The sequence below is a fragment of the Elephas maximus genome, chromosome 7 (genome assembly GCF_024166365.1).
Source record: "Elephas maximus indicus isolate mEleMax1 chromosome 7, mEleMax1 primary haplotype, whole genome shotgun sequence".
Classification (NCBI taxonomy): domain Eukaryota; kingdom Metazoa; phylum Chordata; class Mammalia; order Proboscidea; family Elephantidae; genus Elephas; species Elephas maximus.
Window position 1 is genome coordinate 123,155,361 of NC_064825.1, and position 22,770 is coordinate 123,178,130.

The 22,770-nt window shown below is 40.5% G+C and overlaps 2 protein-coding genes across 7 annotated transcripts in view; both read right to left on the minus strand.

Moving 5' to 3' along the window:
• The window catches only part of LOC126080896 (membrane-spanning 4-domains subfamily A member 4A-like), a 382,640-nt gene that overhangs the window by 161,125 nt on the left and 198,745 nt on the right, over positions 1-22,770 (minus strand). The window contains exon 8 of the mRNA XM_049892105.1: positions 4,630-4,758. The gene's annotated coding sequence lies outside the window, so the exon portion shown is untranslated. The remainder of the gene's footprint in view (positions 1-4,629; positions 4,759-22,770) is intronic.
• LOC126080879 (uncharacterized) overlaps positions 1-22,770 on the minus strand; it is a 137,333-nt gene that overhangs the window by 104,763 nt on the left and 9,800 nt on the right. For 2 of the 6 annotated variants that reach the window (XM_049892077.1, XM_049892076.1), the window contains exon 4: positions 8,806-8,993. The exons of the other annotated variants lie outside the window; for them this stretch is intronic. In XM_049892077.1, the coding sequence (XP_049748034.1) occupies positions 8,806-8,993 (188 nt within the window). The remainder of the gene's footprint in view (positions 1-8,805; positions 8,994-22,770) is intronic. 6 annotated transcript variants of the gene reach the window in all.

The window sequence follows — 22,770 nt, forward strand, 5'->3', positions numbered from 1 at the left end:
AATTCTACCCAAAGCGATTTACATATACCATGCAATCCAGATCCAATGCCAACAACATTCTTTTAAGAGAGGGAAAAACTAATCCTTAACTTTATATGGAAAGGGAAGAAGCCTGAACAAGTAAAGAACTATTAAAGAAAAAAAATAGGAGGCCTCACACTACCTGACCTGAGAGTGTAGTATACAGCTATGGTAGTCAAAACAGCTTGATACTGGTACAATAAAAGACACATTGACCTATGGAAGAGAACTGAGAACCCAGAGGTAAATCCATCCACCTACGGTCACCTGATCTTTGACAAGGGTCAAAAGTCCATCAAATAGGGAAAATACAGTCTTTTTAACACAATGTGCTGGCAAAACTGGATGTCCGTCTACCTCACTTCATACACAAAAACTAATTCAAAATGGATCAAAGACCTAAATATAAAAACAAAAACTATAAATTTCATAGAAGAAAAAACAGGATAAATGCTAGAAGCCCTAACACACCACATTGTTGTTGTTAGGTGCCATCAGGTTGTTTCCAACTCGTAGTGACCTTATGCACAACAGAACGAAACACGGCCCAGTCTTGAGCCATCCTTACAATCGCTGTTATGCTTGAGCAGCCACTGTCAATCCATCTTGTTGAGGGTCTGCCTCTTTTCCGCTGACCCTGTACTTTGCCAAGCATGATGACCTTCTCCAGGGACTGATCTCTCTTGACAAAATGTCCAAAGTATGTAAGACAGTATCGCCATCCTTGCTTCTAAAAGCATTCTGGTTGTACTTCTTCTAAGACAGGTTTGTTCTTTTGGCAGTCCATGATATATTCAATATTCTTTGCCAACACCACAATTCAAAGGTGCCAACTGTTCTTCAGTCTTCCTTATTCAGCTTTCACATGCATATGATGTTGTTGTTAGGTTGTTGTTGGGTGCCTTCGAGTCGGTTCCAACTCACAGCAAACCCATGCACAACAGAACAAAACACTGCCCAGTCCTGTACCGTCCTTATAATCGTAGCTATGCTTGAACCCATTGTTGCAGCCACTGTGTCAATCCACCTTATTGAGGGTCTTCCTATTTTCCGCTGGCCCTGTACTTTGCCAGGCATGAGGGCCTTCTCCAGATACTGATCCCTCCTGAGAACAGGTCCAAAGCATGTAAGACGCAGTCTCGCCATCCTTGCTTCTAAGGAGCATTCTGGTTGTACTTCTTCCAAGACAGATTTATTCATTCTTCTGGCAGTCCATGGTATATCCAATATTCAATATTCTTTGCCAACATCACAATTCAAAGGCATATGATACGATTGAAAATACCATGGCTTGGGTCAGGCGCACTTTAGTCTTCATGATGGCATCTTTTCTCTTCAACACTTTAAAGAGGTCCTTTGCAGCAGATTTACCCAGTGCAATGCATCTTTTGATTTCTTGACTGCTGCTTCCATGGCTGTTGATTGTGGATCCAAGTAAAATGAAATCCCTGACAACTTCAATCTTTTCTCCATTTATCATGATGTTGCTCATTGGTCCAGGTGTGACAAATTTTGTTTTCGTTATATTGAGGTGCAATCCATACTGAAGGCTGTGGTTTTGATCTTCAGTAGTAAGTGCTTCAAGTCCTCTTCACTTTCAGCAAGTAAGGTTGTGTCATCTGCATAACGCAGGTTGTTAATGAGCCTTCCTCCAATTCTGATGTCCCATTCTCCTTTATATAGTCCAGCTTCTTGGATTATTTGCTCAGCATACAGATTGAATAGGTATGGTGAAAGAATATGACCCTGACATACACCTTTCCTAACTTTAAACTAATCAGTATCCCTTTGTTCTGTCTGAAAAGCTGCCTCTTGATCTATGTACAGGTTCCTCATGAGCACAATTAAGCTTTCTGGAATTCCCATTCTTCACAATGTTATCCATAATTTGTTATGATCCATACAGTCGAATCCCTTTGCATAGTCAATAAAACACAGGTAAACATACATGACATTAACAGGATACAATCATAACCAACAACATACAAATTCTTGAAGATAAGCTAGATAACTGGGATCTTCTAAAAATTAAACACATGCTCATCAAAAGACTTCACCAAAAAAGTAAAAAGAGAGCCTACAGACTGGGAAAAAAACTTTGGCTATTACAAATCAGACAAAGGTCTGGTCTCTAAAACCCATAAGAAAGTCCAACACCTCTACAATAAAAAGACAAATAATCCAATTAAAAAATAGGCAAAGAAAATGAATAGAAATTTCACCAAAGAAGACATTCAAGTGGCCAACAGACACATGACGAAATGCTCCCAATCTTTACCCATTAGAAAAATGGAAATTAAAACCAGAATGAGCTACCATCTCACCCCAACATTACTGACAGGAATCAAAAAAACAGGAAATATGTTGGAGAGGCCAAGGGGAGATTGGAACTCTTATGCACTTCTAGTGGGAAAGCAAAATGACACAACCATTTTGGAAAATGATCTGGTGTTTCCTGCAACAGGTAGAAATAGAAATACCATATAATCCAGCAACCCCACTTGTAGAAATATATCCTAGAGAAATAAGAGACGTAACACGAATAGACATATGCACACCCGTGTTCACTGCAGCATTGTTCATAATAGCAAAAAGTTGGAAACAACCTAGATACCCATAAAGATGAACAGACAAACAACTATGGTACATGCACACAGTGGAATTTTACACAACAGTAAAGAACAATGATGAATCAGGGAAGCATCCCATGGATGAAACTGGAGGGCATTACGCTGAGTGAAAAAATCAATCACAAAAAGACAAACATTTTATGAGACCACTAATGTAAAAACTCATGAAAAGGTTTACACACCAAAAGAAACAAGCCTTGAGAGCTACGAGGGAGGTGAAGGATGAGGATGTAAAAACCCTTAATAGACAATAGATAAGTGGTAACTTTGGTGAAGGGTAAGACAGTACACAATATTCGGGAAGCCGGAAAAATGTAGAAGGTGAGATCATGGAAACTCCATAGACACATCCAAACTTCCTAAGGAACCAAATTGCTGGGCTAAGGCCTGTGGGGACCATAGTCTCAAGGAACATCTAGCTCAATTGGCACAACATAGTTATGTAGAAAATGTTCTACATTCTACTTTGGTGTGTAGCTTCTGGAGTCTTAAAAGCCTGTGAGCAGGGATCTAAGATACAACACTGGTCTCACCCCTTTGGGAGCAAGGGAGGATGAAGAAAACTAAAGATACAAAGGAAAGATTAGTCCAAAAGACTAATAGACCATATCTACCACAGCCTCCGCAACTCTAAGTCCAGTACAACTAGATGGTGCCCAGCTACCACCACCGACTGCTCTAACAGGGTTCACAATAAAGGTTCCCAGACAGAGCTGGAAGAAAACGTATACAAAAATTCTAACTCACAAAAAAGTCCAGACTAACTGGCTTGACAGAGACTGGAGAAACCCTGAGAGTATGAACCCCAGACACTCTTTTAGCTCAGTAATGAAGTCATTTGGGGGTTCACCCTTCAGCCAAAGATTAGACAGGCCCACAAAACAAAACAAGGCTAAAGTGGCACACTAGCCCAGCAGCAAGGAATTGAAGGCAAAAGGGATCAGGAAAGCCAGTAATAGGGAATCCAAGTTTGAGACGGAAGAGTGTTGACATGTCATGGTGTTGTTAACTAATGTCATAAAGCAATATGTGCACTAACAATTTAATGAGAAACTAGTTTGTTCTGTAAAGCTTCATCTACAAAAACCAACCAAACCAAACCCTCTGCCATTGAGTCAATTTCGACTTATAGTGAGTGACCCTATAGGGCAGAGTAGAACTGCCCCATAGAGTTTCCAAGGAGAGCCTGGCGGATTTGAACTGCTGACCTTTTGGTTACCAGCTGTAGCACTTAAGCACTACGCCACCAGGGTTTCCCTCAACAGTACAATATAAATAAATAAATAAAGAGAAGCACAGAGTAAGAGACACCAGTAGTGCTGAGGTTGGGGCAGTGGGGTGTTACAGTACTAACTGTGATTGTCAGGACAGGCCTCGTTGAGAAGTGAGATTTAAGCAAAGACTTAAAGGAAGTAAAAATTATTAGACTACACCTATGCCCTAGGGCATCCTCTCTTGCCCAAGCAGATATATGGGAAAAGAGCATTTCTAATTGAGGGGAAAAAAGGTCCTAAGGCTCCAGGAATAACAGGAGGCCAGGGAGTCAGGTGGAGTGAAGTGGGAAAGGACAGAGAAGGTGGAGGTGAGGTCAGCAAGGTGATGATGGAGCTAGAAGAAAAGAAAAGAAAAGAAAAAAAAATTCTGATAAGGTCTACCAGGAGTCCTTGATGAGCTCTTGCATCACCAACCAAGGACCAATGTAGAAATGACTTGCCACGGACCTCCTTTTGAAATGAGCAATGTTTTCAATATATAAGCCATTCTGAGTTGAGTTTTTGGTTACATGCTGCTGTAATATATTATAACTGATGGATATTAAATATTTAATTTGCCTCATTTTGTCTTTTATATTATTATTCCCACATTAAATATGAAAAAAACTGAGTCAGAGGCAGATTAGATATATTTCTCAAGGTTATAAAATACAAGGTAGAGTTAAGACACTGTCTCCAATTATTTCAGAAGGTATTCTACTCACCACTACTGACCCCCATATTGTGTAACCTGTGTATACTGAAGTGGGTTTTGGTCCATCAGATGGCAATGAGACAGACATCATCGTTATTCCCAAGGTGAGGTTTGTCAAGCCAATCAGGATCTGGACAACCTAGAAATGATGACAAAAGTAAAAACCAATGATCTATCACAGAAATGGTGCCCAAGCCAACCTTTCTCTAACCCCTGAGTCACTTTCCTTCTCCATTGTTTGGAATAGTCAGACGTGCTTCTTGATAGTCTCTGGTCAAAAAAATTTTTTTTTTCCATATAAAGAACTGTGAATATTGTAACTTACCAAAATTATCTCTTGGAATATCTGTCTTTGACCCAGGAATTTCAAAGTAAAAGAAGATTCTGCCAGGACTTGCTCAGAAACACTGTATGGTACCCAAAATGACAACCCACTATGTCATAAGTACCCCTATGAGAACTGTCGCTCTCCTTTGTCACATGCCCAGATACGGGAGAAACAGGAGTTAGTAAAAATTTTTCTAGTTAGGATAAGTGACCTAAAGGAAGGAGAGTCCTTACAGGGGATAATGAGAAAAGAGCAAATATGGCATGGTCTTGGGATCTGGGACCTGGGGCCATGGCTGAGTACAGAGATCAAAAATTAGGGGATTTTGAGTAAAATTGTCCAATGACATTAAAAAGGATTCAAAGTGCTAACAATGACTTTGTCCCAGTGCTTTGAAGCCTGAGCTACAGAGAAACTTTTATATTCACTGTCTTTCTACTAGCACTAAGCTGTCTTTCTTTACACCTTTCATTATTTTCAGGGAAATCCACCTAAGACTCCAGAGAGGAAATACATGGAGGATAAAAGAGTTTTCATCATCTTCAGAGCAGGACTGGCTGAGAAAGTGACCCAGAGAGAGATACTAACAATAGGCAGCCATCAGGTATCACGGAGGCCTGTGGAGTGGACACCATCTAGTTCACACATGGCCTTTTCTTTTGCTCCTCTTCCATGTGGAAGTTAAATATATTTATCATGGATGACCCACATGGATAAGAAACATGATGTCATAGAATTTTCTGCCATTTTTTCCAAGTGATAGGGCCCGAACATCAAATACTGCTGTCCTGAAGATCAGTAGATGTGATATTAGACTTGTACGAGAGAGTATCTGTCATTAAATCTGATCAATTTTGAGTTTACAGCATTATTAGTCTTCTTCCAGATCTGCTCCTGACTTACCCCGAGGATCTTCTTCACTGGCATCCTTTTCCACAGATCTGAGTGTAGAGCAGCAGGCTGTCCTACTCAGGTACACCAAAGTCAGCCCTTGGTGTGGTCTGTTGCACTCCTTGCACGGCTCTCACAGCAGCAGAAAAGGTGCTACAATAAGAAACATAATACAGAATGAAGTCCAGAAAATGACAAGAGAGGGACACTTTGAGGCAGGCTCCTCCATAACAGAATCTCTGGCCTGTATTCCTTCACTAAGTCATACAGCTATTAGGACATTTCACAACATATTAAAGAGAGAATTTATTTCCACATCCCTGATTTACTGTGTCTTGAGGAGGGAGGAAGGATGGGTTTACATGATTCCTGAGAGCATGATATTCATTTTGCCATGTGGTTAGTGTTTGTGGCTATTTATCTTTTCCAGTTTTTTTCAAAGATTTTTCAGCAGAGTCAGAGTTGTCATCAGCTTCCTGCTCTCATAGAATAAACTAGACACATGTATAAATGATGTGAGGGTGGTGTCTGACCTTCTGGAACTTGACAAGGCAGAAGGAGGTTCAAGAGCAATGACCAAGGCTGATTCCTATGAGATGAAGTTTAGTCATGTCTCCTCTCTCAGCCATCTTTACCAATTCTGACACCAATCATCCATCCTACCACACACTCTACTTCTCTGCTGGGTTCAGTAAATCATTGCAATGGTCACACAGAACTCACAGACAATATTCACAATTATGGGGTCTATTACGGAAGTAACAGTTACAATTCAGGCTTAGGAACACTCAGGACAAAGTTCATCCATTGGGACGGCCTCTTCCCCGCCGTGCTAGCACGTATGACTCTCCCTGGCCCTTGGCCTTTGTCCAAAGACACTCAGCTTTCTCCATGGTCTGGGATAAAAAAAAAAAAAAACAGTGCCGTCGATGCTAACCCACTATTTCCTGCTGCTGGGTCTCTGCCACATTTCTCACTGCATTCAGTGTTAGAGCTCTCTCTCTCTCTGTCTGAGACTCTTGGTTCAATGAGCTTCTCAATGCAAGGATCTTTGGTCCATAAATGTATTGGTTCCTAGCTAGTCTTCCTTGGAGTGGTGACATCTTCTCTCTGTTCTGGAATTATCTCTCTTTTAAGGCAACACTGACCAATCCCTTTGGTGGCTATAGTTATCTTATTTGCATAGTCCAACCTGACCACTTGGGTGGGATTTAGAAAGGCCATAAAAAAGTGACTCATCGCATTGTAACAAAGGACCAGGCAAAGGCAGACCAGGGGACCTCTTCTTTCTATTGCAGACTGTGCTTTGATGATAACTGAGTTTGTAAAGTAGGTTACATATTAAATGCTGTTCAATAGTGTGATGGTTAAGACTGTGTGTCACATTGGCTGTGCAATGATTCTCAGTGTTTTGGCAGTCTTGTGTTATTGTGGTCTCTTCCTTGTTGAGATTTGGTACGTGATGACCCCCATGATGGGATCTGCTGTGAATAACCAATCAGTTGAAAGGGAATTTCCTTGGGCATGTGGCCTGATGTGAGTGTAGGTGGACCTTCTGGCAGGGCTCAGGGTCTTATGCCTTCTCTGAATCCTGCAGCTGGCTCTTGCTCATCTCACCTCCAGTTCTTGGGACTGGAGTTAGCAACTTCCTTGCAGTTCTGCCTGATGATGGTTGTAGGGGTGGAGACTCCCACCACATCCCCACTCAAGTCACCAATTTCACCTGTGTAAAGAAATTTAAAAAAGATGGATATTGGAGAATGACAGTGGATTATTGAAAACTTAACCAAGTGGTTACTCAAAATGCAGCTGCTATTACAGATGTAGGCTCATTGCTTGAACAAATTAGTATATCTTCGTATAGCGTCATTATGAGTCAGAATTGACTTGACGATAGTGGCTTTTGGGTTTCTGGAACCTGGTATGCAGCTATTGATGTGGCTAATGCCATTTCCTCCATGCTTGTTTCAAAGGACCATCAAAACCTGTTTGCCTTTGGCTGGCAAGGCCAGCAATATACCTTTAGTTGCCTACCTCAGCGTTATATCAACTCTCCAGCCCTATGTCAAAATTTAGTCCTCAGGGAACTTGATCGCTTTTTTCTTTCACAAGGCATCACACTGGTCCATTACGTTGACGACATAATACTGATTGGACCTACTAAAGAGGAAGTGTCAATGACTCTGGACATATTTGTAAAACATTTGCCTGTTAGATGGTGGGAAATTAATCTCACAAAAATTTGGACACCTTTCACCTCAGTGATATTTCTGGGGGTCCAGTGGTATGGGGCATTTCCACATATTCCTTCTAAAGTGAAGGAAAAGTTTTTCCATCTGGCTCCTCCCACAACTAAAAAGGAGGCACAATGCCTAGTGGGATTCTTTGGTTGTTGGAGGCAGCATATTTCTCCCTTGGGTGTGCTACTCTGGCCCATTTACCAAGTGAGTAGAAAAGCTGCTGGTTTTGAATGGGGCCCAGAACAAGAGAAGGTTCTGCAACATGTTCAGTCTTTTGTGCAATCCACTTTGTCCCTTGGGCCATATGATCTGGCTGATCCAATGGTGCTTGAAGAGTCCACGGCAGATAGAGATGCTATCTGGAGACTTTGGCAGGCCTCTATTGGTAAATCATAGCACAAACCCTTATAATTTTGGAGTAAAGCTCTGCCATCCTGTACAGATAACTACACTCCTTCTGAGAAGCAGTTTTTGGCTTTTTACTGGGCTTTAATAGAGTCTGAACACTTAACCATGGCACACCAAGTCACCATGCAGCCATAGCTGGCCATCATGAACTAGGTGTTGTCTGACCCACAGAGTCATAAAGTTGGATATGCACAGCAGCACTCCATCATTAAATGGAAGTGGTATATAAGAGATCAGGCCCAAGCAGGACCTGACGGAACAAGTAAGTTGCCTGAGAAAGTGGCCCTCATGCACATGGTCTCCATTTCTGTCACATTACCTTCTATCTCTCTGTGTACCACATGCGGAGTCCCTTATGATCAGTTGACTGAAGAAGAGAAAACTCAGGCCGGATTTATAGGTGGATTTGGGCAATATGACAGCACCACTCAAAGGTGGACAGCCAGAGGGGGAGCCAAAATGGTGGAATAGCAGACACTTCTGGTGAGCACTCTTTACAATAAAGACCTGAAAAACAAGTGAAATGAGTATATTTATGACAAGCTAGGACCCTTGAACATCTAAGGCAAACTTAGAAAATGAACTGAGGGTCAGGGGAAGGAAGAGATGGTTCAGAAGAGGAGAGGAGTTGCTGGACCTGAATCACAGGGAGCCCTCAGGCACTATCGCCAGGAGTGGAAGCGGTGGGCTGGTACTAGCATTCGGCCACATTTTTATCAGGGAGAAGCAGCTAGCCACGCAGCCTACTCACACCTCCGGAACCAGAGAAGAACAGCGCTCTCAGCAAAAGCTAAGTACTTGTGTATTTTTTACCATGGCTCCGAGCTCCTAAGCCGGCTTCAGCAGCTGACTTCCCTGGGCTTGAGATAGGCCCTGTTGAGCACCGAGAGCCATCCTTCCAGCATTGGGGAAGGAATAAATTTGCTTTTGGGGGAAAAGATAATTTGCCAGCTCCACTAAATGAGGGAGCTCAGGACAGAAGCGGCTCATATCCAGGCATAAATGGTCCATGGATTTGAGTACCTTTCCCCTCTGCATGGACCTGTGTGGGCCTATTTCAGGAGAATAGGCCCTTGTTGGCAGATTCCAACCATTTCAGCTGTTTGGCAGAGAGGTGGGTGTTTGAAGTTTGACATTGCTTTGCCTATTAAACAGGGTCCTCACCTACCCACATCCAGGGCCTAAAGACTGGTAGCTCCACTCAGGTCATCCAGCCACCAGTGACAGGGGTCCAAGGACAACTGTTACGTCCCACCCAGTCGTTACAACCAAAAACACTGGGTGCCCATGGTCTATCTGCAGAAACCACCCACCTGTACCCTCTAGGGAATAGGGACATGCTTTCCTCAGAGACACATGGGGGATGATTCTCAGCCCCTGCCTTGCTCAGAGTGTGACCCCCTCCTGCAATCAGATACTGGTACCTACACCAATCACCCCTGCCCCTCTAAGACTGTAGGACAGAGCCTGTACCACACACTTGATGATCAGCTACCTGGACACCTGAGCTGAATTCGTACAAGAATAGTAAATGCAATCCTAGACTGATATACATAATAACAGCTCTAGCCATCAGGGCACAGGACAGCAGAGCTCCAAACGTAAAAATAATCAAACTAGCTCACTCAAGCAACCCATCTGGGAATATTAAAAGAAAACAAAGCAAGAAGCTATGACACAGTAAGCAAACATAACATAAACTAATACAATAGCTTATCGATGGCTCAGAGACAACAGTCAATATCAAGTCACATAAAGAAACAGATCGTGATCACCTGAACAAACTCTCATAACAAAGAATCTAGGGATCTTCTAGATGAAAGTGCCTTCCTGGAATTACCAGAGGCAGAATACAAAAGATTAATATAAAGAACCCTTCAAGATATCAGGAAGGAAATGAGGCAATACACACAACAAGCCAAGGAACATGCAGATAAAGCAACTGAGGAAATTAAAAGGATTATTCAGGAACATAATGAAAAATTTAATAAGCTAGAAAAACCCATAGACAGACAGCAATCAGAAGAAATTCAGAAGATTAACAATAAAATTACAGAAGTAGACAACTCAATAGACAGTCAGAGAAGCAGATTTGAGCAAGTGGAAGGCAGAATTTCTGAACCTGAAAATAAAGGACTTGGCACTAATATATTTGAAGAAAAATCAGATAAAAGAATTTTTAAAAATGAAGAAATCTTAGGCATCATGTGGGACTCTGTGAAGAGAAATAACCTACAAGTGATTGGAGTACCAGAAGAGGGAGGGATAACAGAGAATACAGAGAGAGTTATTGAAGATTTGTTGCTGGAAAACTTCTCTGATATTGTGAAAGATGAGAAGATACCGATCCAAGGTGCTCATCAAACTCCACATAAGGTAGGTGTTAAAAGAAAGTCACCAAGACATACTATAATCAAACTTGCCAAAACCAAAGATAAGGAGAAAATTTTAGGAGCCGCTAGGGATAAACAAAAAGTCACCTACAAAGGAGAAAAGCTTGGACTACTTGGCAGAAACCATGCAGGCAAGAAGGCAATGGGATGACTTATATAAAAAATTGAAGGAAAAAATTGCCAGCCAAGAATCATATATCCAGCAAAACTGTCTCTCAAATATGAATGTGAAATTAGGACATTTCCAGATCAATGGAAGTTTAGGGAATTCATAAAAACCAAACCAAAACTACAAGAAATACTAAAGGAAGTTCATAGGTTAGAAAGTCAATAGTTTCAGGTATCAACCCCAGACTAGAACACTGGGCAGACCAATCAGATGTCTAGACAGGGAAATCAGAAGAATATATCAGATAAAAAAAAAAAAAAAGCTCAAAACAGGATAACAGTGATGTTATTACGTAAAAGAAGACAACATTAAAAAAATAAAGAGGGACTAACAAATGTAGTCATAGATCTTCCTTATGGACAGGAAGATATGGTGATACAAAGAAATAAAAGTTAGGTTTAAATTTAGAAAAATAGGGTAAGGAATAAGGTAGCCACAAAGCAGACAAACTATCCTACACATGAAAATAAAATACAAGAAAAAAATAGAGACTTAGCAGAAACAAAATCAAGAACAACGAATATGAGGAAAGGACAATTTATAAAGATAATCTACTCAGCCCATACAATTAAGTGGGAAAAAGAAACAGTCAACAGCACACAAAAAAAGACATCAAAATGATAGCACTAAATTCATACCTATCCATATTTACACTGAATGGAAGTGGAGTAAATGCTCCAATAAAGAGACAGAGAGTGGCAGTATGGATTAAAAATCATGATCCATCTATATGCTGCCTACAAGAGACACACCTGAGACTTTAGAGACACAAAGAAACTAAAACTCAAAGGATGGAAAAAATATATCAAGCAAACAAGAATCAAAAAAGAGCAGAAGTGGCAATAATAATTTCTGACAAAACAGACTTTAAAGTTAAATCCATCAGAAAGGATCAGGAAGGACACCATATAATGATTAAAGGGACAATATAAAAAGAAGATACTACCATATTAAATATTTATGCAGCCAATGATAGGGCTGCAAGATACATAAAACAAACTCTATCAGCATTGAAAAGTGAGATGGACAGCTCCACAATAATAGTAGAAGAATTCAGCACACCACTTTCGGTGAAGGGCAGGACATCCAGAAATAAGCTCAAAAAAGACACAGAAGATCTAAATGCCAAATTAACTGTCTTGACCTCACAGACATATACAGAACACTCCACCTAACAGCAGTCAAGTATACTTTCTTTTCTAGTGCACATGAAACATTCTCTAGAATAGACCACATATTAGGTCATAAAGCAAGCCTTAGCAGAATCCAAAACACTGAAATTATACAAAGCATCTTCTCTGACCATAAGGCCATAAAAGTGGAAATCAATAACAGAAAAGGCATGGAAAAGAAATCAAACACTTGGAAACTGAACAATACCCTGCTCAAAAAAGACTGGATTATAGAAGACATTAAGGATGGAAGAAAAAAATTCATAGAATCCAATGAGAATGAAAACCTTTCCTATCAGAACCTTTGGGACACAGCAAAAGCAGTGCTCAGAGGTCAATTCATATCAATAAATGCACACATCCAAAAAGAAGAAAGGGCCAAAAATCAAAGAATTATCCCTACAACTTGAACAAATAGAAAGAGAGCAACAAAACAAACCAGATGAAAACAGACCAGAACTAAATGAAATAGAAAACAGAAAAACAATTGAATTAACAATACCAAAATTTGGTTCCTTGAAAAAATCAACAAAATCAATAAACCATTGGCCAAACTGACAACAGAAAACAGAAGAAGAAGCAAACAACCAAAATAAGCAATGAGTTGGGTGGTATTAGAACAGACCCAACTGAAATTAAAAGAATCATATCAGATTACTATGAAAAATTGTACTCTAACAAATTTGAACACCTAGAAGAAATGCATGAATTCCTAGAAACACACTACCTACCTAAACTAACAGAAACAGAGGTAGAACAACTAAATAGACCCATAAAAAAAAAAAGAACAAATTGAAAAGGTAATCAAAAAACTCTCAACAAAAATAGCCCTGGCCCAGACGGGTTCGCTGCAGAGTTCTGCCAAACTTTCAGAAAAGGGTTAATACCACTACTATTAAAAGTATTTCAGAACATAGAAAAGGACGGAATACTCCCAAACTCATCCTATGAAGCCAGCATATCCCTGATACCAAAACCAGGTAAAGACACCACAAAAAAAGAAAATTACAGACCTATATCCTTCATGAACATAGATGCAAAAATCCTGAACAAAATTCTAGCCAATAGAAGTCAACAACATATCAAAAAAAAAAAAAAAAATCACCATGACCAAGTTGGATTCATACCAGGTATGCAGGGATGGTTCAACATTAGAAAAACAATTAATGTAATCCATCATACAAATAAAACAAAAAAGAAGAATCACATAATTTTATCGATTGATGCAAAAAAGGCATTTGACAAATTTCAACACCCATTCTTTGATAAAAACTCTCAGCAAAATAGGAATAAAAGGAAAATTCCTCAACATAATAAAGGGCATTTATACAAAGCGAATAGCCAGCAAAATCCTAAATGGAGAGAGCCTGAAAGCATTCCCCCTGAGACTGGGGAGCAGACAAGGATGCTCTTTATCACTGCTCTTATTCAACATTGGGCTGGAGCTCCTAGCCAAAGCAATTAAAAAAAGAAACCAAGGGCATCCAGACTGGCAAGGAAGAAACAAAAGTATCTCTATTTGCAGAACACATGATCTTATACACAGAAAACCCTAAAGAATCCTCAAAAAAACTACTGAAACTAATAGAAGAGTTCAGCATAGTATCAGGATACAAGATAAACATACAAAAATCAGTTGGATTCCTCTACACCAACAAAAGGAGCATCGAAGAGGAAATCTACAAATCAGTACCATTTACAGTAGCTCCCAAGAAGATAAAATACTTAGGAATGAATCTTACCAGAGATGGAAAAGACTTATGCAAAGAAACCTCTACAAAACACTTCTGCAAGAAACCAAGAGACCTACATAAGTAGAAAAACATACCTTGCTCATGAATAGGAAGACCTAACGTTATAAAAATGTCTACTCTACCAAAAGGATCTATAGATTTAATGCAATTCCGATCCAAATTCCAATGACATTTTTAAATGAGATGGAGAAACAAATCACCAACTTCACATGGATAAGTAAAGCATTACTGAAAAAGGAGAACAAAATGGGAGGCCTCACTCTACCTGATTTTAGAACCTCTTATACTGCCACAGTAGTCAAAACAGCCTGGTCCTGGTACAATAACAGATACATAGACCAATGGAACAGAATTGAGAATCCAGACATAAATCCATCCACATATGAGCAGATGATATTTAACAAAATGAAACAAGACCCATACCTCACTACATGCACAAAAACAAACACAAAATTGATCAGTCTAAAACAATAAAGACCATGGAAGAAAAAATAGGGACATTAGGAACCCTAATACATGGCATAAATAGTATACAAAACATTACTAACAGTGTAGAAGAAAACTAGATAACTGGGTGTTCCTAAAAATCAAACACCTATGTTCATCCAAAGACTTCACCAAAAGAATAAAAAGATTGCTGATAGATGGGGAAAAAATTTTTAGGTATGACATTACCGATCAGCTCCTGAACTCTAAAATCTACATGATATTGCAAAAACTCAACTACAAAAAGACAAAACCCAATTAAAAAATAGGCAAAAGATATGAACAGACACTTCACTAAAGAAGACATTCAGGTAGCTAACAGATGCATGAGGAAATGCTCACGATCATGAGCCACTAGAGAAATGCAAATCAAAACTACAATGAGATTTCATCTCACTCCAACGAGGCTGGCATTAATCCAAAAAAACACAAAGTAATAATTCTTGGAGAGGCTGTGGAGACATTGGAACACTTATACACTGCTGGTGGGAATGTCAAATGGTACAACTATTTTGGAAATCGATTTGGTGCTTCCTTAAAAAGCTAGAAATAGAATGACCACTCCTCGGAATATATCCTACAGAAATAAGAGCCTTAACACAAACAGATATATGCACACCCATGTTCACTGCAGCGCTATTTACAATAGCAAAAAGCTAGAAGCAATGAAGGTGCCCATCAACAGATGAATGGATAAATAAATTTTGGTATATTTGCACAATGGAATACTACGCATCGATACAGAACAGTGATGAATCTGTGAAACATTTCATAGCATGGAGGAACGTGGAAGGCATTGTGCTGAGTGAAATTAGTCAGTTGCAAAAGGACAAATATTGTATAAGACCACTATTACAAGAACTCGAGAAATAGTTTAAACAGAAAGGAAAATATTCTTTGATGGTTACGAGAGAGGGGAGAGAAGAAGGGTGGGAGAGGGGTATTCACTAATTAAATAGTAGATAAGATGTGCTTTTGGTGACGGAAAAGACAACACACAATATGTGTGAGGTCAGCACAACTTGACTAAACCAAAAGCAAAGAAGTTTCCTGAATAAACTGAATGTTTCGAAGGCCAGTGTAGCAGGGGCAGGGTTTGGGGATCATCTAAGTCACTTGGCCTAATAAAATGTATTAAGAAAACTTTCTGTATCCCACTTTGGAGAGTGGCGTCTGGGGTCTTAAATGCTAGCAAACAGCAATCTAAGATGCATCAATTGGCCTCAACCCACCTGGATCAAAGGAGAATGAAGAACACCAAGAGACAGAAAGGGGTACATAAAGCAGAGACTACAATAGCTTGAGATCAGGAGAACTAGATGGTGCCTGGCTACAACTGATGACTGCCCTGACAGGGAACACAGCAGAGAACCACTGAGGGAACAGGAGAGCAGTGCAATACAGACCCCAAATTCACATGAAAAGACCAGAATTAATGGTCTGGCTGGGACTAGAAGGACCCCAGTGGCAATGGCCCCCAGACCTACTGTTGGCCCAGCACAGGAACCATTCCCAGAGCCAACTCTTCAGACAGGAATTGGACTGGACAATGAGTTGGACAGGGATGCTGGTGAGGAGAGAGCTTCTTGGATCAGGTGGACACTTGAGACTATATTGGCATCTCCTTCCTGGAGGGGAGATGAGAGGGTAGAGGGGGTTAGAAGCTGGTGAAATGGACACTAAAAGAGAGAGTGGTAGGAGGGAGTGGGCTGTCTCATTAGGCGGAGATCAATTGGGAGTAGGTAGCAAGGTGTATTTGTGTGAGAGACTGACTTGACTTGTAAGCTTTCACATAAAGCACAATAAAAATTAAAAAAAAAGTGGACACCGGCAGTATCACAGAACCTTTTTCAAACCTCCCTGAAGGATAGTGGTGAATGGAAAAGCTCCCAGTGAGCAGAACTTCAAGCAGTGCACCTGGCTGTTCACTTTGCTTGGAAGGATGCTGTTGCTATTAGGTGAGGTCAAGTCGGTTCTGAGTCATAGAGACCCTATGCACAACATAACAAAACATCTCCCAGTCTTGCACCAATCTTACAATCATTGTTAGGCTTGAGCCCATTGTTGCACCCACTGTGTCAATCCACCTTCTTGAAGGTCTTCCTCTTTTCTGCTGACCTTGTACTTTACCAAGTATGATGTCCATCTCCAGGGATTGATCCCTCCTGACAACATGTCCAAAGTATGTCAGATGCAGTCTCACCATCTTTGCTTCTAAGGAGCATTCTAGTTGTACTTCTTCCAAGACAGATTTGTTATTTTGGCAGCCCATGGTATATTCAATATTCTTCACCAACACCACAATTCAAGGCATCAATTCTTCTTCAGTCTTCCTTATTCATTGTCCAGCCTTCATGTTCATATGATAAGATCGAAAATACCGTAGCCTGGGTCAGGTGCACCTTAGTCTTCAAGGTGACATCTTTGCTTTTCAACACTCTAAAGAGGTTCTTTGCAGCAGATATACCCAATGCAATCCATCTCTTGATTTCTTGACTGCTGCTTCCACAGGTGTTGATTGTGGATCCAAGTAAAATGAAATCCTTGAGAAAAAAACCCCTGGTGGCATAGTGGTGACGTGCTACAGCTTCTAACCAAAAGGTCAGCAGTTCAAATCCACCAGGTGCTCCTTGGAGTCTCTACTGGGCAGTTCTACTTTGCTTAGAAGGAGAAATGGCCAAATGTGCAATTGTGTAAAGATGCACAGGCTGTTGCCAATGTTTTGGCTGGATAGTCAGGGACTTGGAGGGAACATGATTGGAAAATTGGAGACAAGGATTTATGGGGAAGATTTTTGTGGATAGACCACTTTGAATTGGCCAAAGAAGTGAAGGTGTTTGTGTCTCATGTAAATTCTCACTAAACAATGACCTTGGCAGAGGAGGATTTTAACAATGAAGTGGGTAGGATTATGTGTGCTCTGGAAACCACTCATCATCTTTCTCTAGCTACTCCCATCATTCCTCAATGGGCTCAAGAACAAAATGGCCATATTGGCAGGGATGGAGGTTGTGCATGGGCCCAGCAACATGGACTTCCACTCACCAAGGCTGACTGGGCTACAGCCACTGCTGAGTGCCAAATCTGCCAGCAGCAGAGGCCAAAACTGAGTCCTCAATATGGCACCATTACTCAAGGTGGTCAGCCACCAAGCTGGTGGCAAGTTGATTACATTGGACCACTTCCGTCATGGAAAAGGCAGCATTTGGTTCTTACTTGAATAGACACTTACTCTGGATATGGATAAGTTTTCCTTGCAAGCAATGCTTCTCTCAAAACTACCATCTGTAGACTTATAAAATGCCTTATCCACTGTCATGGCATCCCACATAGCATTGCTTCAGATCAAGGGACTCACTTCACAGCAAATGAAGTGCAGCAGTTTGCCCGTCCTCATGGAATTTACTGGTCTTACCATGTTTCCCGTCATCCTGAAGCAGCTGCCTTGATAGAACAATGGAATTGCCTTCTAAAGACACAATTACAGCATCAGCTAGGTGACAATATCTTGCAGGGTTGGGGCAATGTTCTCCAGGAGACTGTATATCCTCTGAACCAGCATCCAATATATGGTGTTGTTTCACTCAAAGTCAGGATTCATGGGTCCAGGAATCAAGCAGTAGAAATGAGAGTAGCACCACTCACTATTAACCCTAGTGACCCTCACGAAAGATTTTTGCATCTTGTCCCCAGGACCTTATTTTCTGCACGTTTATAGGTCTTAGTTTCAAAGAGACGAATGATTCCATCTGGAGACAAATCACTGATTCCATTGACCTGGAAGCTAAGAATGTCACTTTGCCACTTTGGGCTCCTTGTACCTCTGGATCAACAGGCAAAGAAGGCAGTTACCACACTGGCTGGTGTGATTGATCCTGATTACCAAGAGGAAATTGGATTGATATTACATAATGGAGGTAAAGAAGAGTAAGTTTGGAATGTAGGAGGTTCCTTAGAGCATCTTTTAGTACTACCTTTCCGTGTGATTAAAGTCAATGGAAAACTACAGCAACCCAATACAACATGACTACTTGACTACTAGTGGCCCAGACCCTTCAGGAATGAAGTTTTGGGTCACCCCACCAGGCAAAGAACCATGACAAAGCTGAGGTGCTTGCTGAGGGCAAAGGGAATACAGAATCGGTGGTGGAAGAAAGTAGTTCTAAATACCAGTTATGGCAACATGGTAAGTTGCAGAAACAAGGACCGTAACTGTTATGAATATTTCTGCTTCGTATGTGTGCACCAAATATTTTTGTTTCCTTCACTTATAAAATATAAGATGTAAACAGGGCCAGTGTTTTTTCTGTTGTATGTGCATTTATTGTCTCATGTTAGGTGCAACTATGACTTTGTAATTATCTTTATTCAGAGATTATGTATGGTTTAAGGAGATGGGCACAGGTGCCAGGCTGACAAGGGGTGAACTGTGATGTTTAAAATTGTGTGTCAACTTGGCTGGGCCATGATTCTCAGTGTTTTCACCATTGTGTGATGTTGTAGTCACTTCCTTGTTGAGATTTGATATGTGATCGGGTATCCCCATGATGGATCTGCTGTGAGTAGCCAATCAGTTCAAGGGGATTTTCCTTGGATGTGTGACCTGCATTGAATGTGGGAGGATATTGTGGCAGACTTGGGGGTTTTTGCTCGTTCTGGATCCTGCAGCTGGTTCCTGTTCATGTGATTTCTGGTTCTTGGCACTTAAGCTAGCAGCTTACCTGCAGTTTTGTCTGCCTATTTTAACAGCCTGGGAGAAAGAGCCCTGCTCCCCAACCTACTAATCTTGGGTTCACCAGGCCCTGTGGCTTAAAGAATCAGGAAAAGCCTATATCCAGACCTACAGCCTTGGGATATTATACCCTTTACAACCATGTGAGCCATTTCTTTGATATAAATCTCTCTCTATATATAAAAAAAAAAAAAAAAAATTTTTTTTTCTATATATATATTTATATATACATGCTTTGCTGATTTTGCTTCTTGAGAGAACTCAGCCTAAGACAAGTAGGTATAGGAGCCTTGGGGAGCAGTGCTTAAAGCACTGAGCCACTGGCCAAAGTGTCAGCCATTTGAACCCAATAGCTGCTCCTTGAGAGAAAGATGTGGCAGTCTGCTTCTGTAAAGATTACAACCTTGGAAACCCTATGGGGCAGTTCTACTCTGAGTGGAAATCACCTCAACAGTAGTGGCCGAATACGTGTATTGGGACTGAGCTATATATTTCAGCATCCCCTGAGCAGAATACACGATCTAGATTTCAGAGAGGAGGATAGAACAAATAAGGGCCTTCATTTTGACCTTAAATCTAATCTACAACCTCTAATCTATTCTAACCTGGGAGAACTAACTCTCTGGTCTTAAATTCAAGTTAGTATATTAAAGCTTATAATTTGATCTACATTTAGCAACCTCTCCCAGAGGGGAAGAGCATTAACTTTCACTTCCAACATTCGAGAACCTAAACAGAAAATATATAGCCTTCCTAAAAATTTCTGTTTCAAAGAAAGTAACGAGGCACATGAGAACTGTGTAGAGAAGATTATTTTGGACCCCTGTAATTTTTTTTTTTTAATGTGTCCCCAATGTAGAGTGGTGAGAGCTAAAGGTAACAAGAACAATAAGAGAGCAATGGAATACTCCAAGTGTCTTCTCTTAGTGGAAGGGCCCATAATTAGCTCAGTTTTTCATGTTAAAAATCTGGGAAGTCATCACTGATGCCTTCTGTTACTCACCCTCTGCCTCCAATCAACCATATTCTCTTGTGTCTACGTCACAACCGCTTTTCAATTTTGTGTACTTCTACCTCCCCAGCCCAACCTACCATCTAACTTCTAAGAAATATTTCCCTTAGTTTCCCAGTGTTGTACCGTGTCCACTCTTGGCCCTGAATGGATAATTCATTCCCACTGTGTATCCAGAGCCATTGCTTTAAAAAGGAAAGACAAGAGTGCTAAAATTTATTGCTGCAAGTCTACCCGATTCACAGTGATTCTTTTGGGCAAAGGAGAACTGCCCCACAGGGTTTCCAATGTTGTGATCTTTAAGGATTACAGGGAGCAGCTGGTGGGTTCAAACTGCCAACCTTTTGGTTAGCAGGCGAGTACTGAACTTCTGTGCCACCAGTTCTCCTGACAATAGTGTTACCCTCTTTACCCTCCACTGGCATTTCTTTGCTCTTAGTATAAAGTTAAAAATTTTAGGGTTGTTGAGAGGAGAATCTCTGCTGCCTAGCCCACACCTATTACCCTAAATTTACCTTGAATCTCTTTCCTTTTTATTTTCAAAGCCCCAAATTTATTTGACTCATTTCAGTTCTTCCAAATCAAATATTTCCTATATTGAGGCATTACCACACACTGAACTTATTGCTAGGAATGTTCTACGCCTTCACCAGCTGCCCTGCAACAAAAACCCACCCAACAAAACAAAAACTGGTCCTTCTCATTCACTGATGGTATTACATACACTCTGCCTTCCCTCAGACACAACTCCACACCTCTCCAACTTCTCACAAATGGATTACTCGATGTATGAAATTGTTTGTGCTTTAAGAAATCTCTGTTATTTCTCTCATGCTCTAGAAGCCAAAAGTGTCGTATATGAACTTTTTTCTCTCAAATGCAAAGGAATATCTACAGTCATCTCTCAGATATACCTTCAGACCAAGATTTAGGAATTGTATGCCCTCTCTTATTAAATACCCTTGGTAGTTTTTTTCTATATTTAATTTTTTTCCAGTAAGAGCCTGAACTTTGCTGAGAACAATGATATCATATCCAAATAATGCTTCCAAGTGGCTCTATGTTCTTGCTATATTTCTGTCCCCTACATGTCTGTCAGTTTGTTGTACTGTAGAGGCTTGAGTATTGCTACGGTGCTGGAAGCTATGCCACCAGTATTCAAATACAAGCAGGACCACCCATGGTTGGCAGGTTTCAGCTGAACTTCCAGACTAAACAGACTAGGAAGAAGGACCAAGTGGTCCACTTCTGAAAAGAATTAGCCAGAGAAAATCTTATGAATTATAGTGGAACATTGTCTGATATAGTGCTAGAAGATGAGCCCCTGATGTTGGTAGAAACTCAAAAGACAACTGTGGAAGAGCTACCTCGTCAAAGTAGAGTCAATCTTAATGACATGCTTTCATCATCAAAAAGAACATTTCAAGATGTATCTGGAAATACAATCTTGTCAGTGATAGGATAATATCCATATGCCTACAGGGAAAACTAGTTAATATGACTATTATTCAAGTTTACGCACCAACAACTAATGCCGAAGATGAAGAAATTGAAGATGTTTACCAACTTCTGCAGTCTGAAATTTATGGAACATGCAACCAGGATACATTGATAATTACTGGTGATTTGAATACAAAAGCTGGAAACAAAAAAGAAGGATCTGCAGTTGGATAATACGGCCTTGGTGATAGAAATGACACCAGAAATCACATGATAGAATTATGCAAGACCAATGACTTCTTCATTGCTAATAACTTTTATGCCAACATAAACAGTGACTATACACGTGGATTACACAAGATGGAATACACAGGAATCAAATCGACCACTTCTGTGGAAAGAGATGATGGAAAAACTCAACATCATCTGTCAGAAAAAGGCCAGGGGCCGACAGTGGAACAGACCATCCATTGCTCATATACAAGTTCAAGTTGAAACAGAAGAAGATAAGAAAAATTCCACGAGATTTTGTGTCCCTCATATGATTGTGGGGCCCTGGTAGCATAGTGGTTAAGGACTCAGCTGTTAATCAAAAGGGTTGACAGCTCCGATCCACCAGCCACTGCTTGGAAACCCTATGGGGGAGTATTACTGTCTATTGTGAAATTTGCTGAGCAAGCAGTGGCTGCCCATGCATATAGTGCTTTATACATAATAATGGTTATTACTGTGGATATCAGTGGTTGAACAATTTCTGTGTGCCATGCTCTGCTCCAAGATTTTTAATCAAGCAGAGGAATTTAGTGGTGTTTTGAATCCGTTTTAAAAAGCATCCTTTTTACAATTTCACGTTTCCTTATACATGGAGAGAACTGTTTCACCATTTTCTACACTCTTTATCCTTTGTCAAGGCAGGCAGCATACTGAGTAACAGTGTTGCATTGTAACCATGGGTGTGAGGAGCTTCCAGGTAATTTTTATCAGCTTGTCAGCATTATTTATTGGTAATAATGAGATTGGTGATTTGCAGTTTCCCTTCATGAGACTCCTAGAACACTCAGACATGGGAGCTGGCTGTGTAGTCAGAACTATGTCTATAGGGCCAACCAGGTAGAAAAAACCCTGG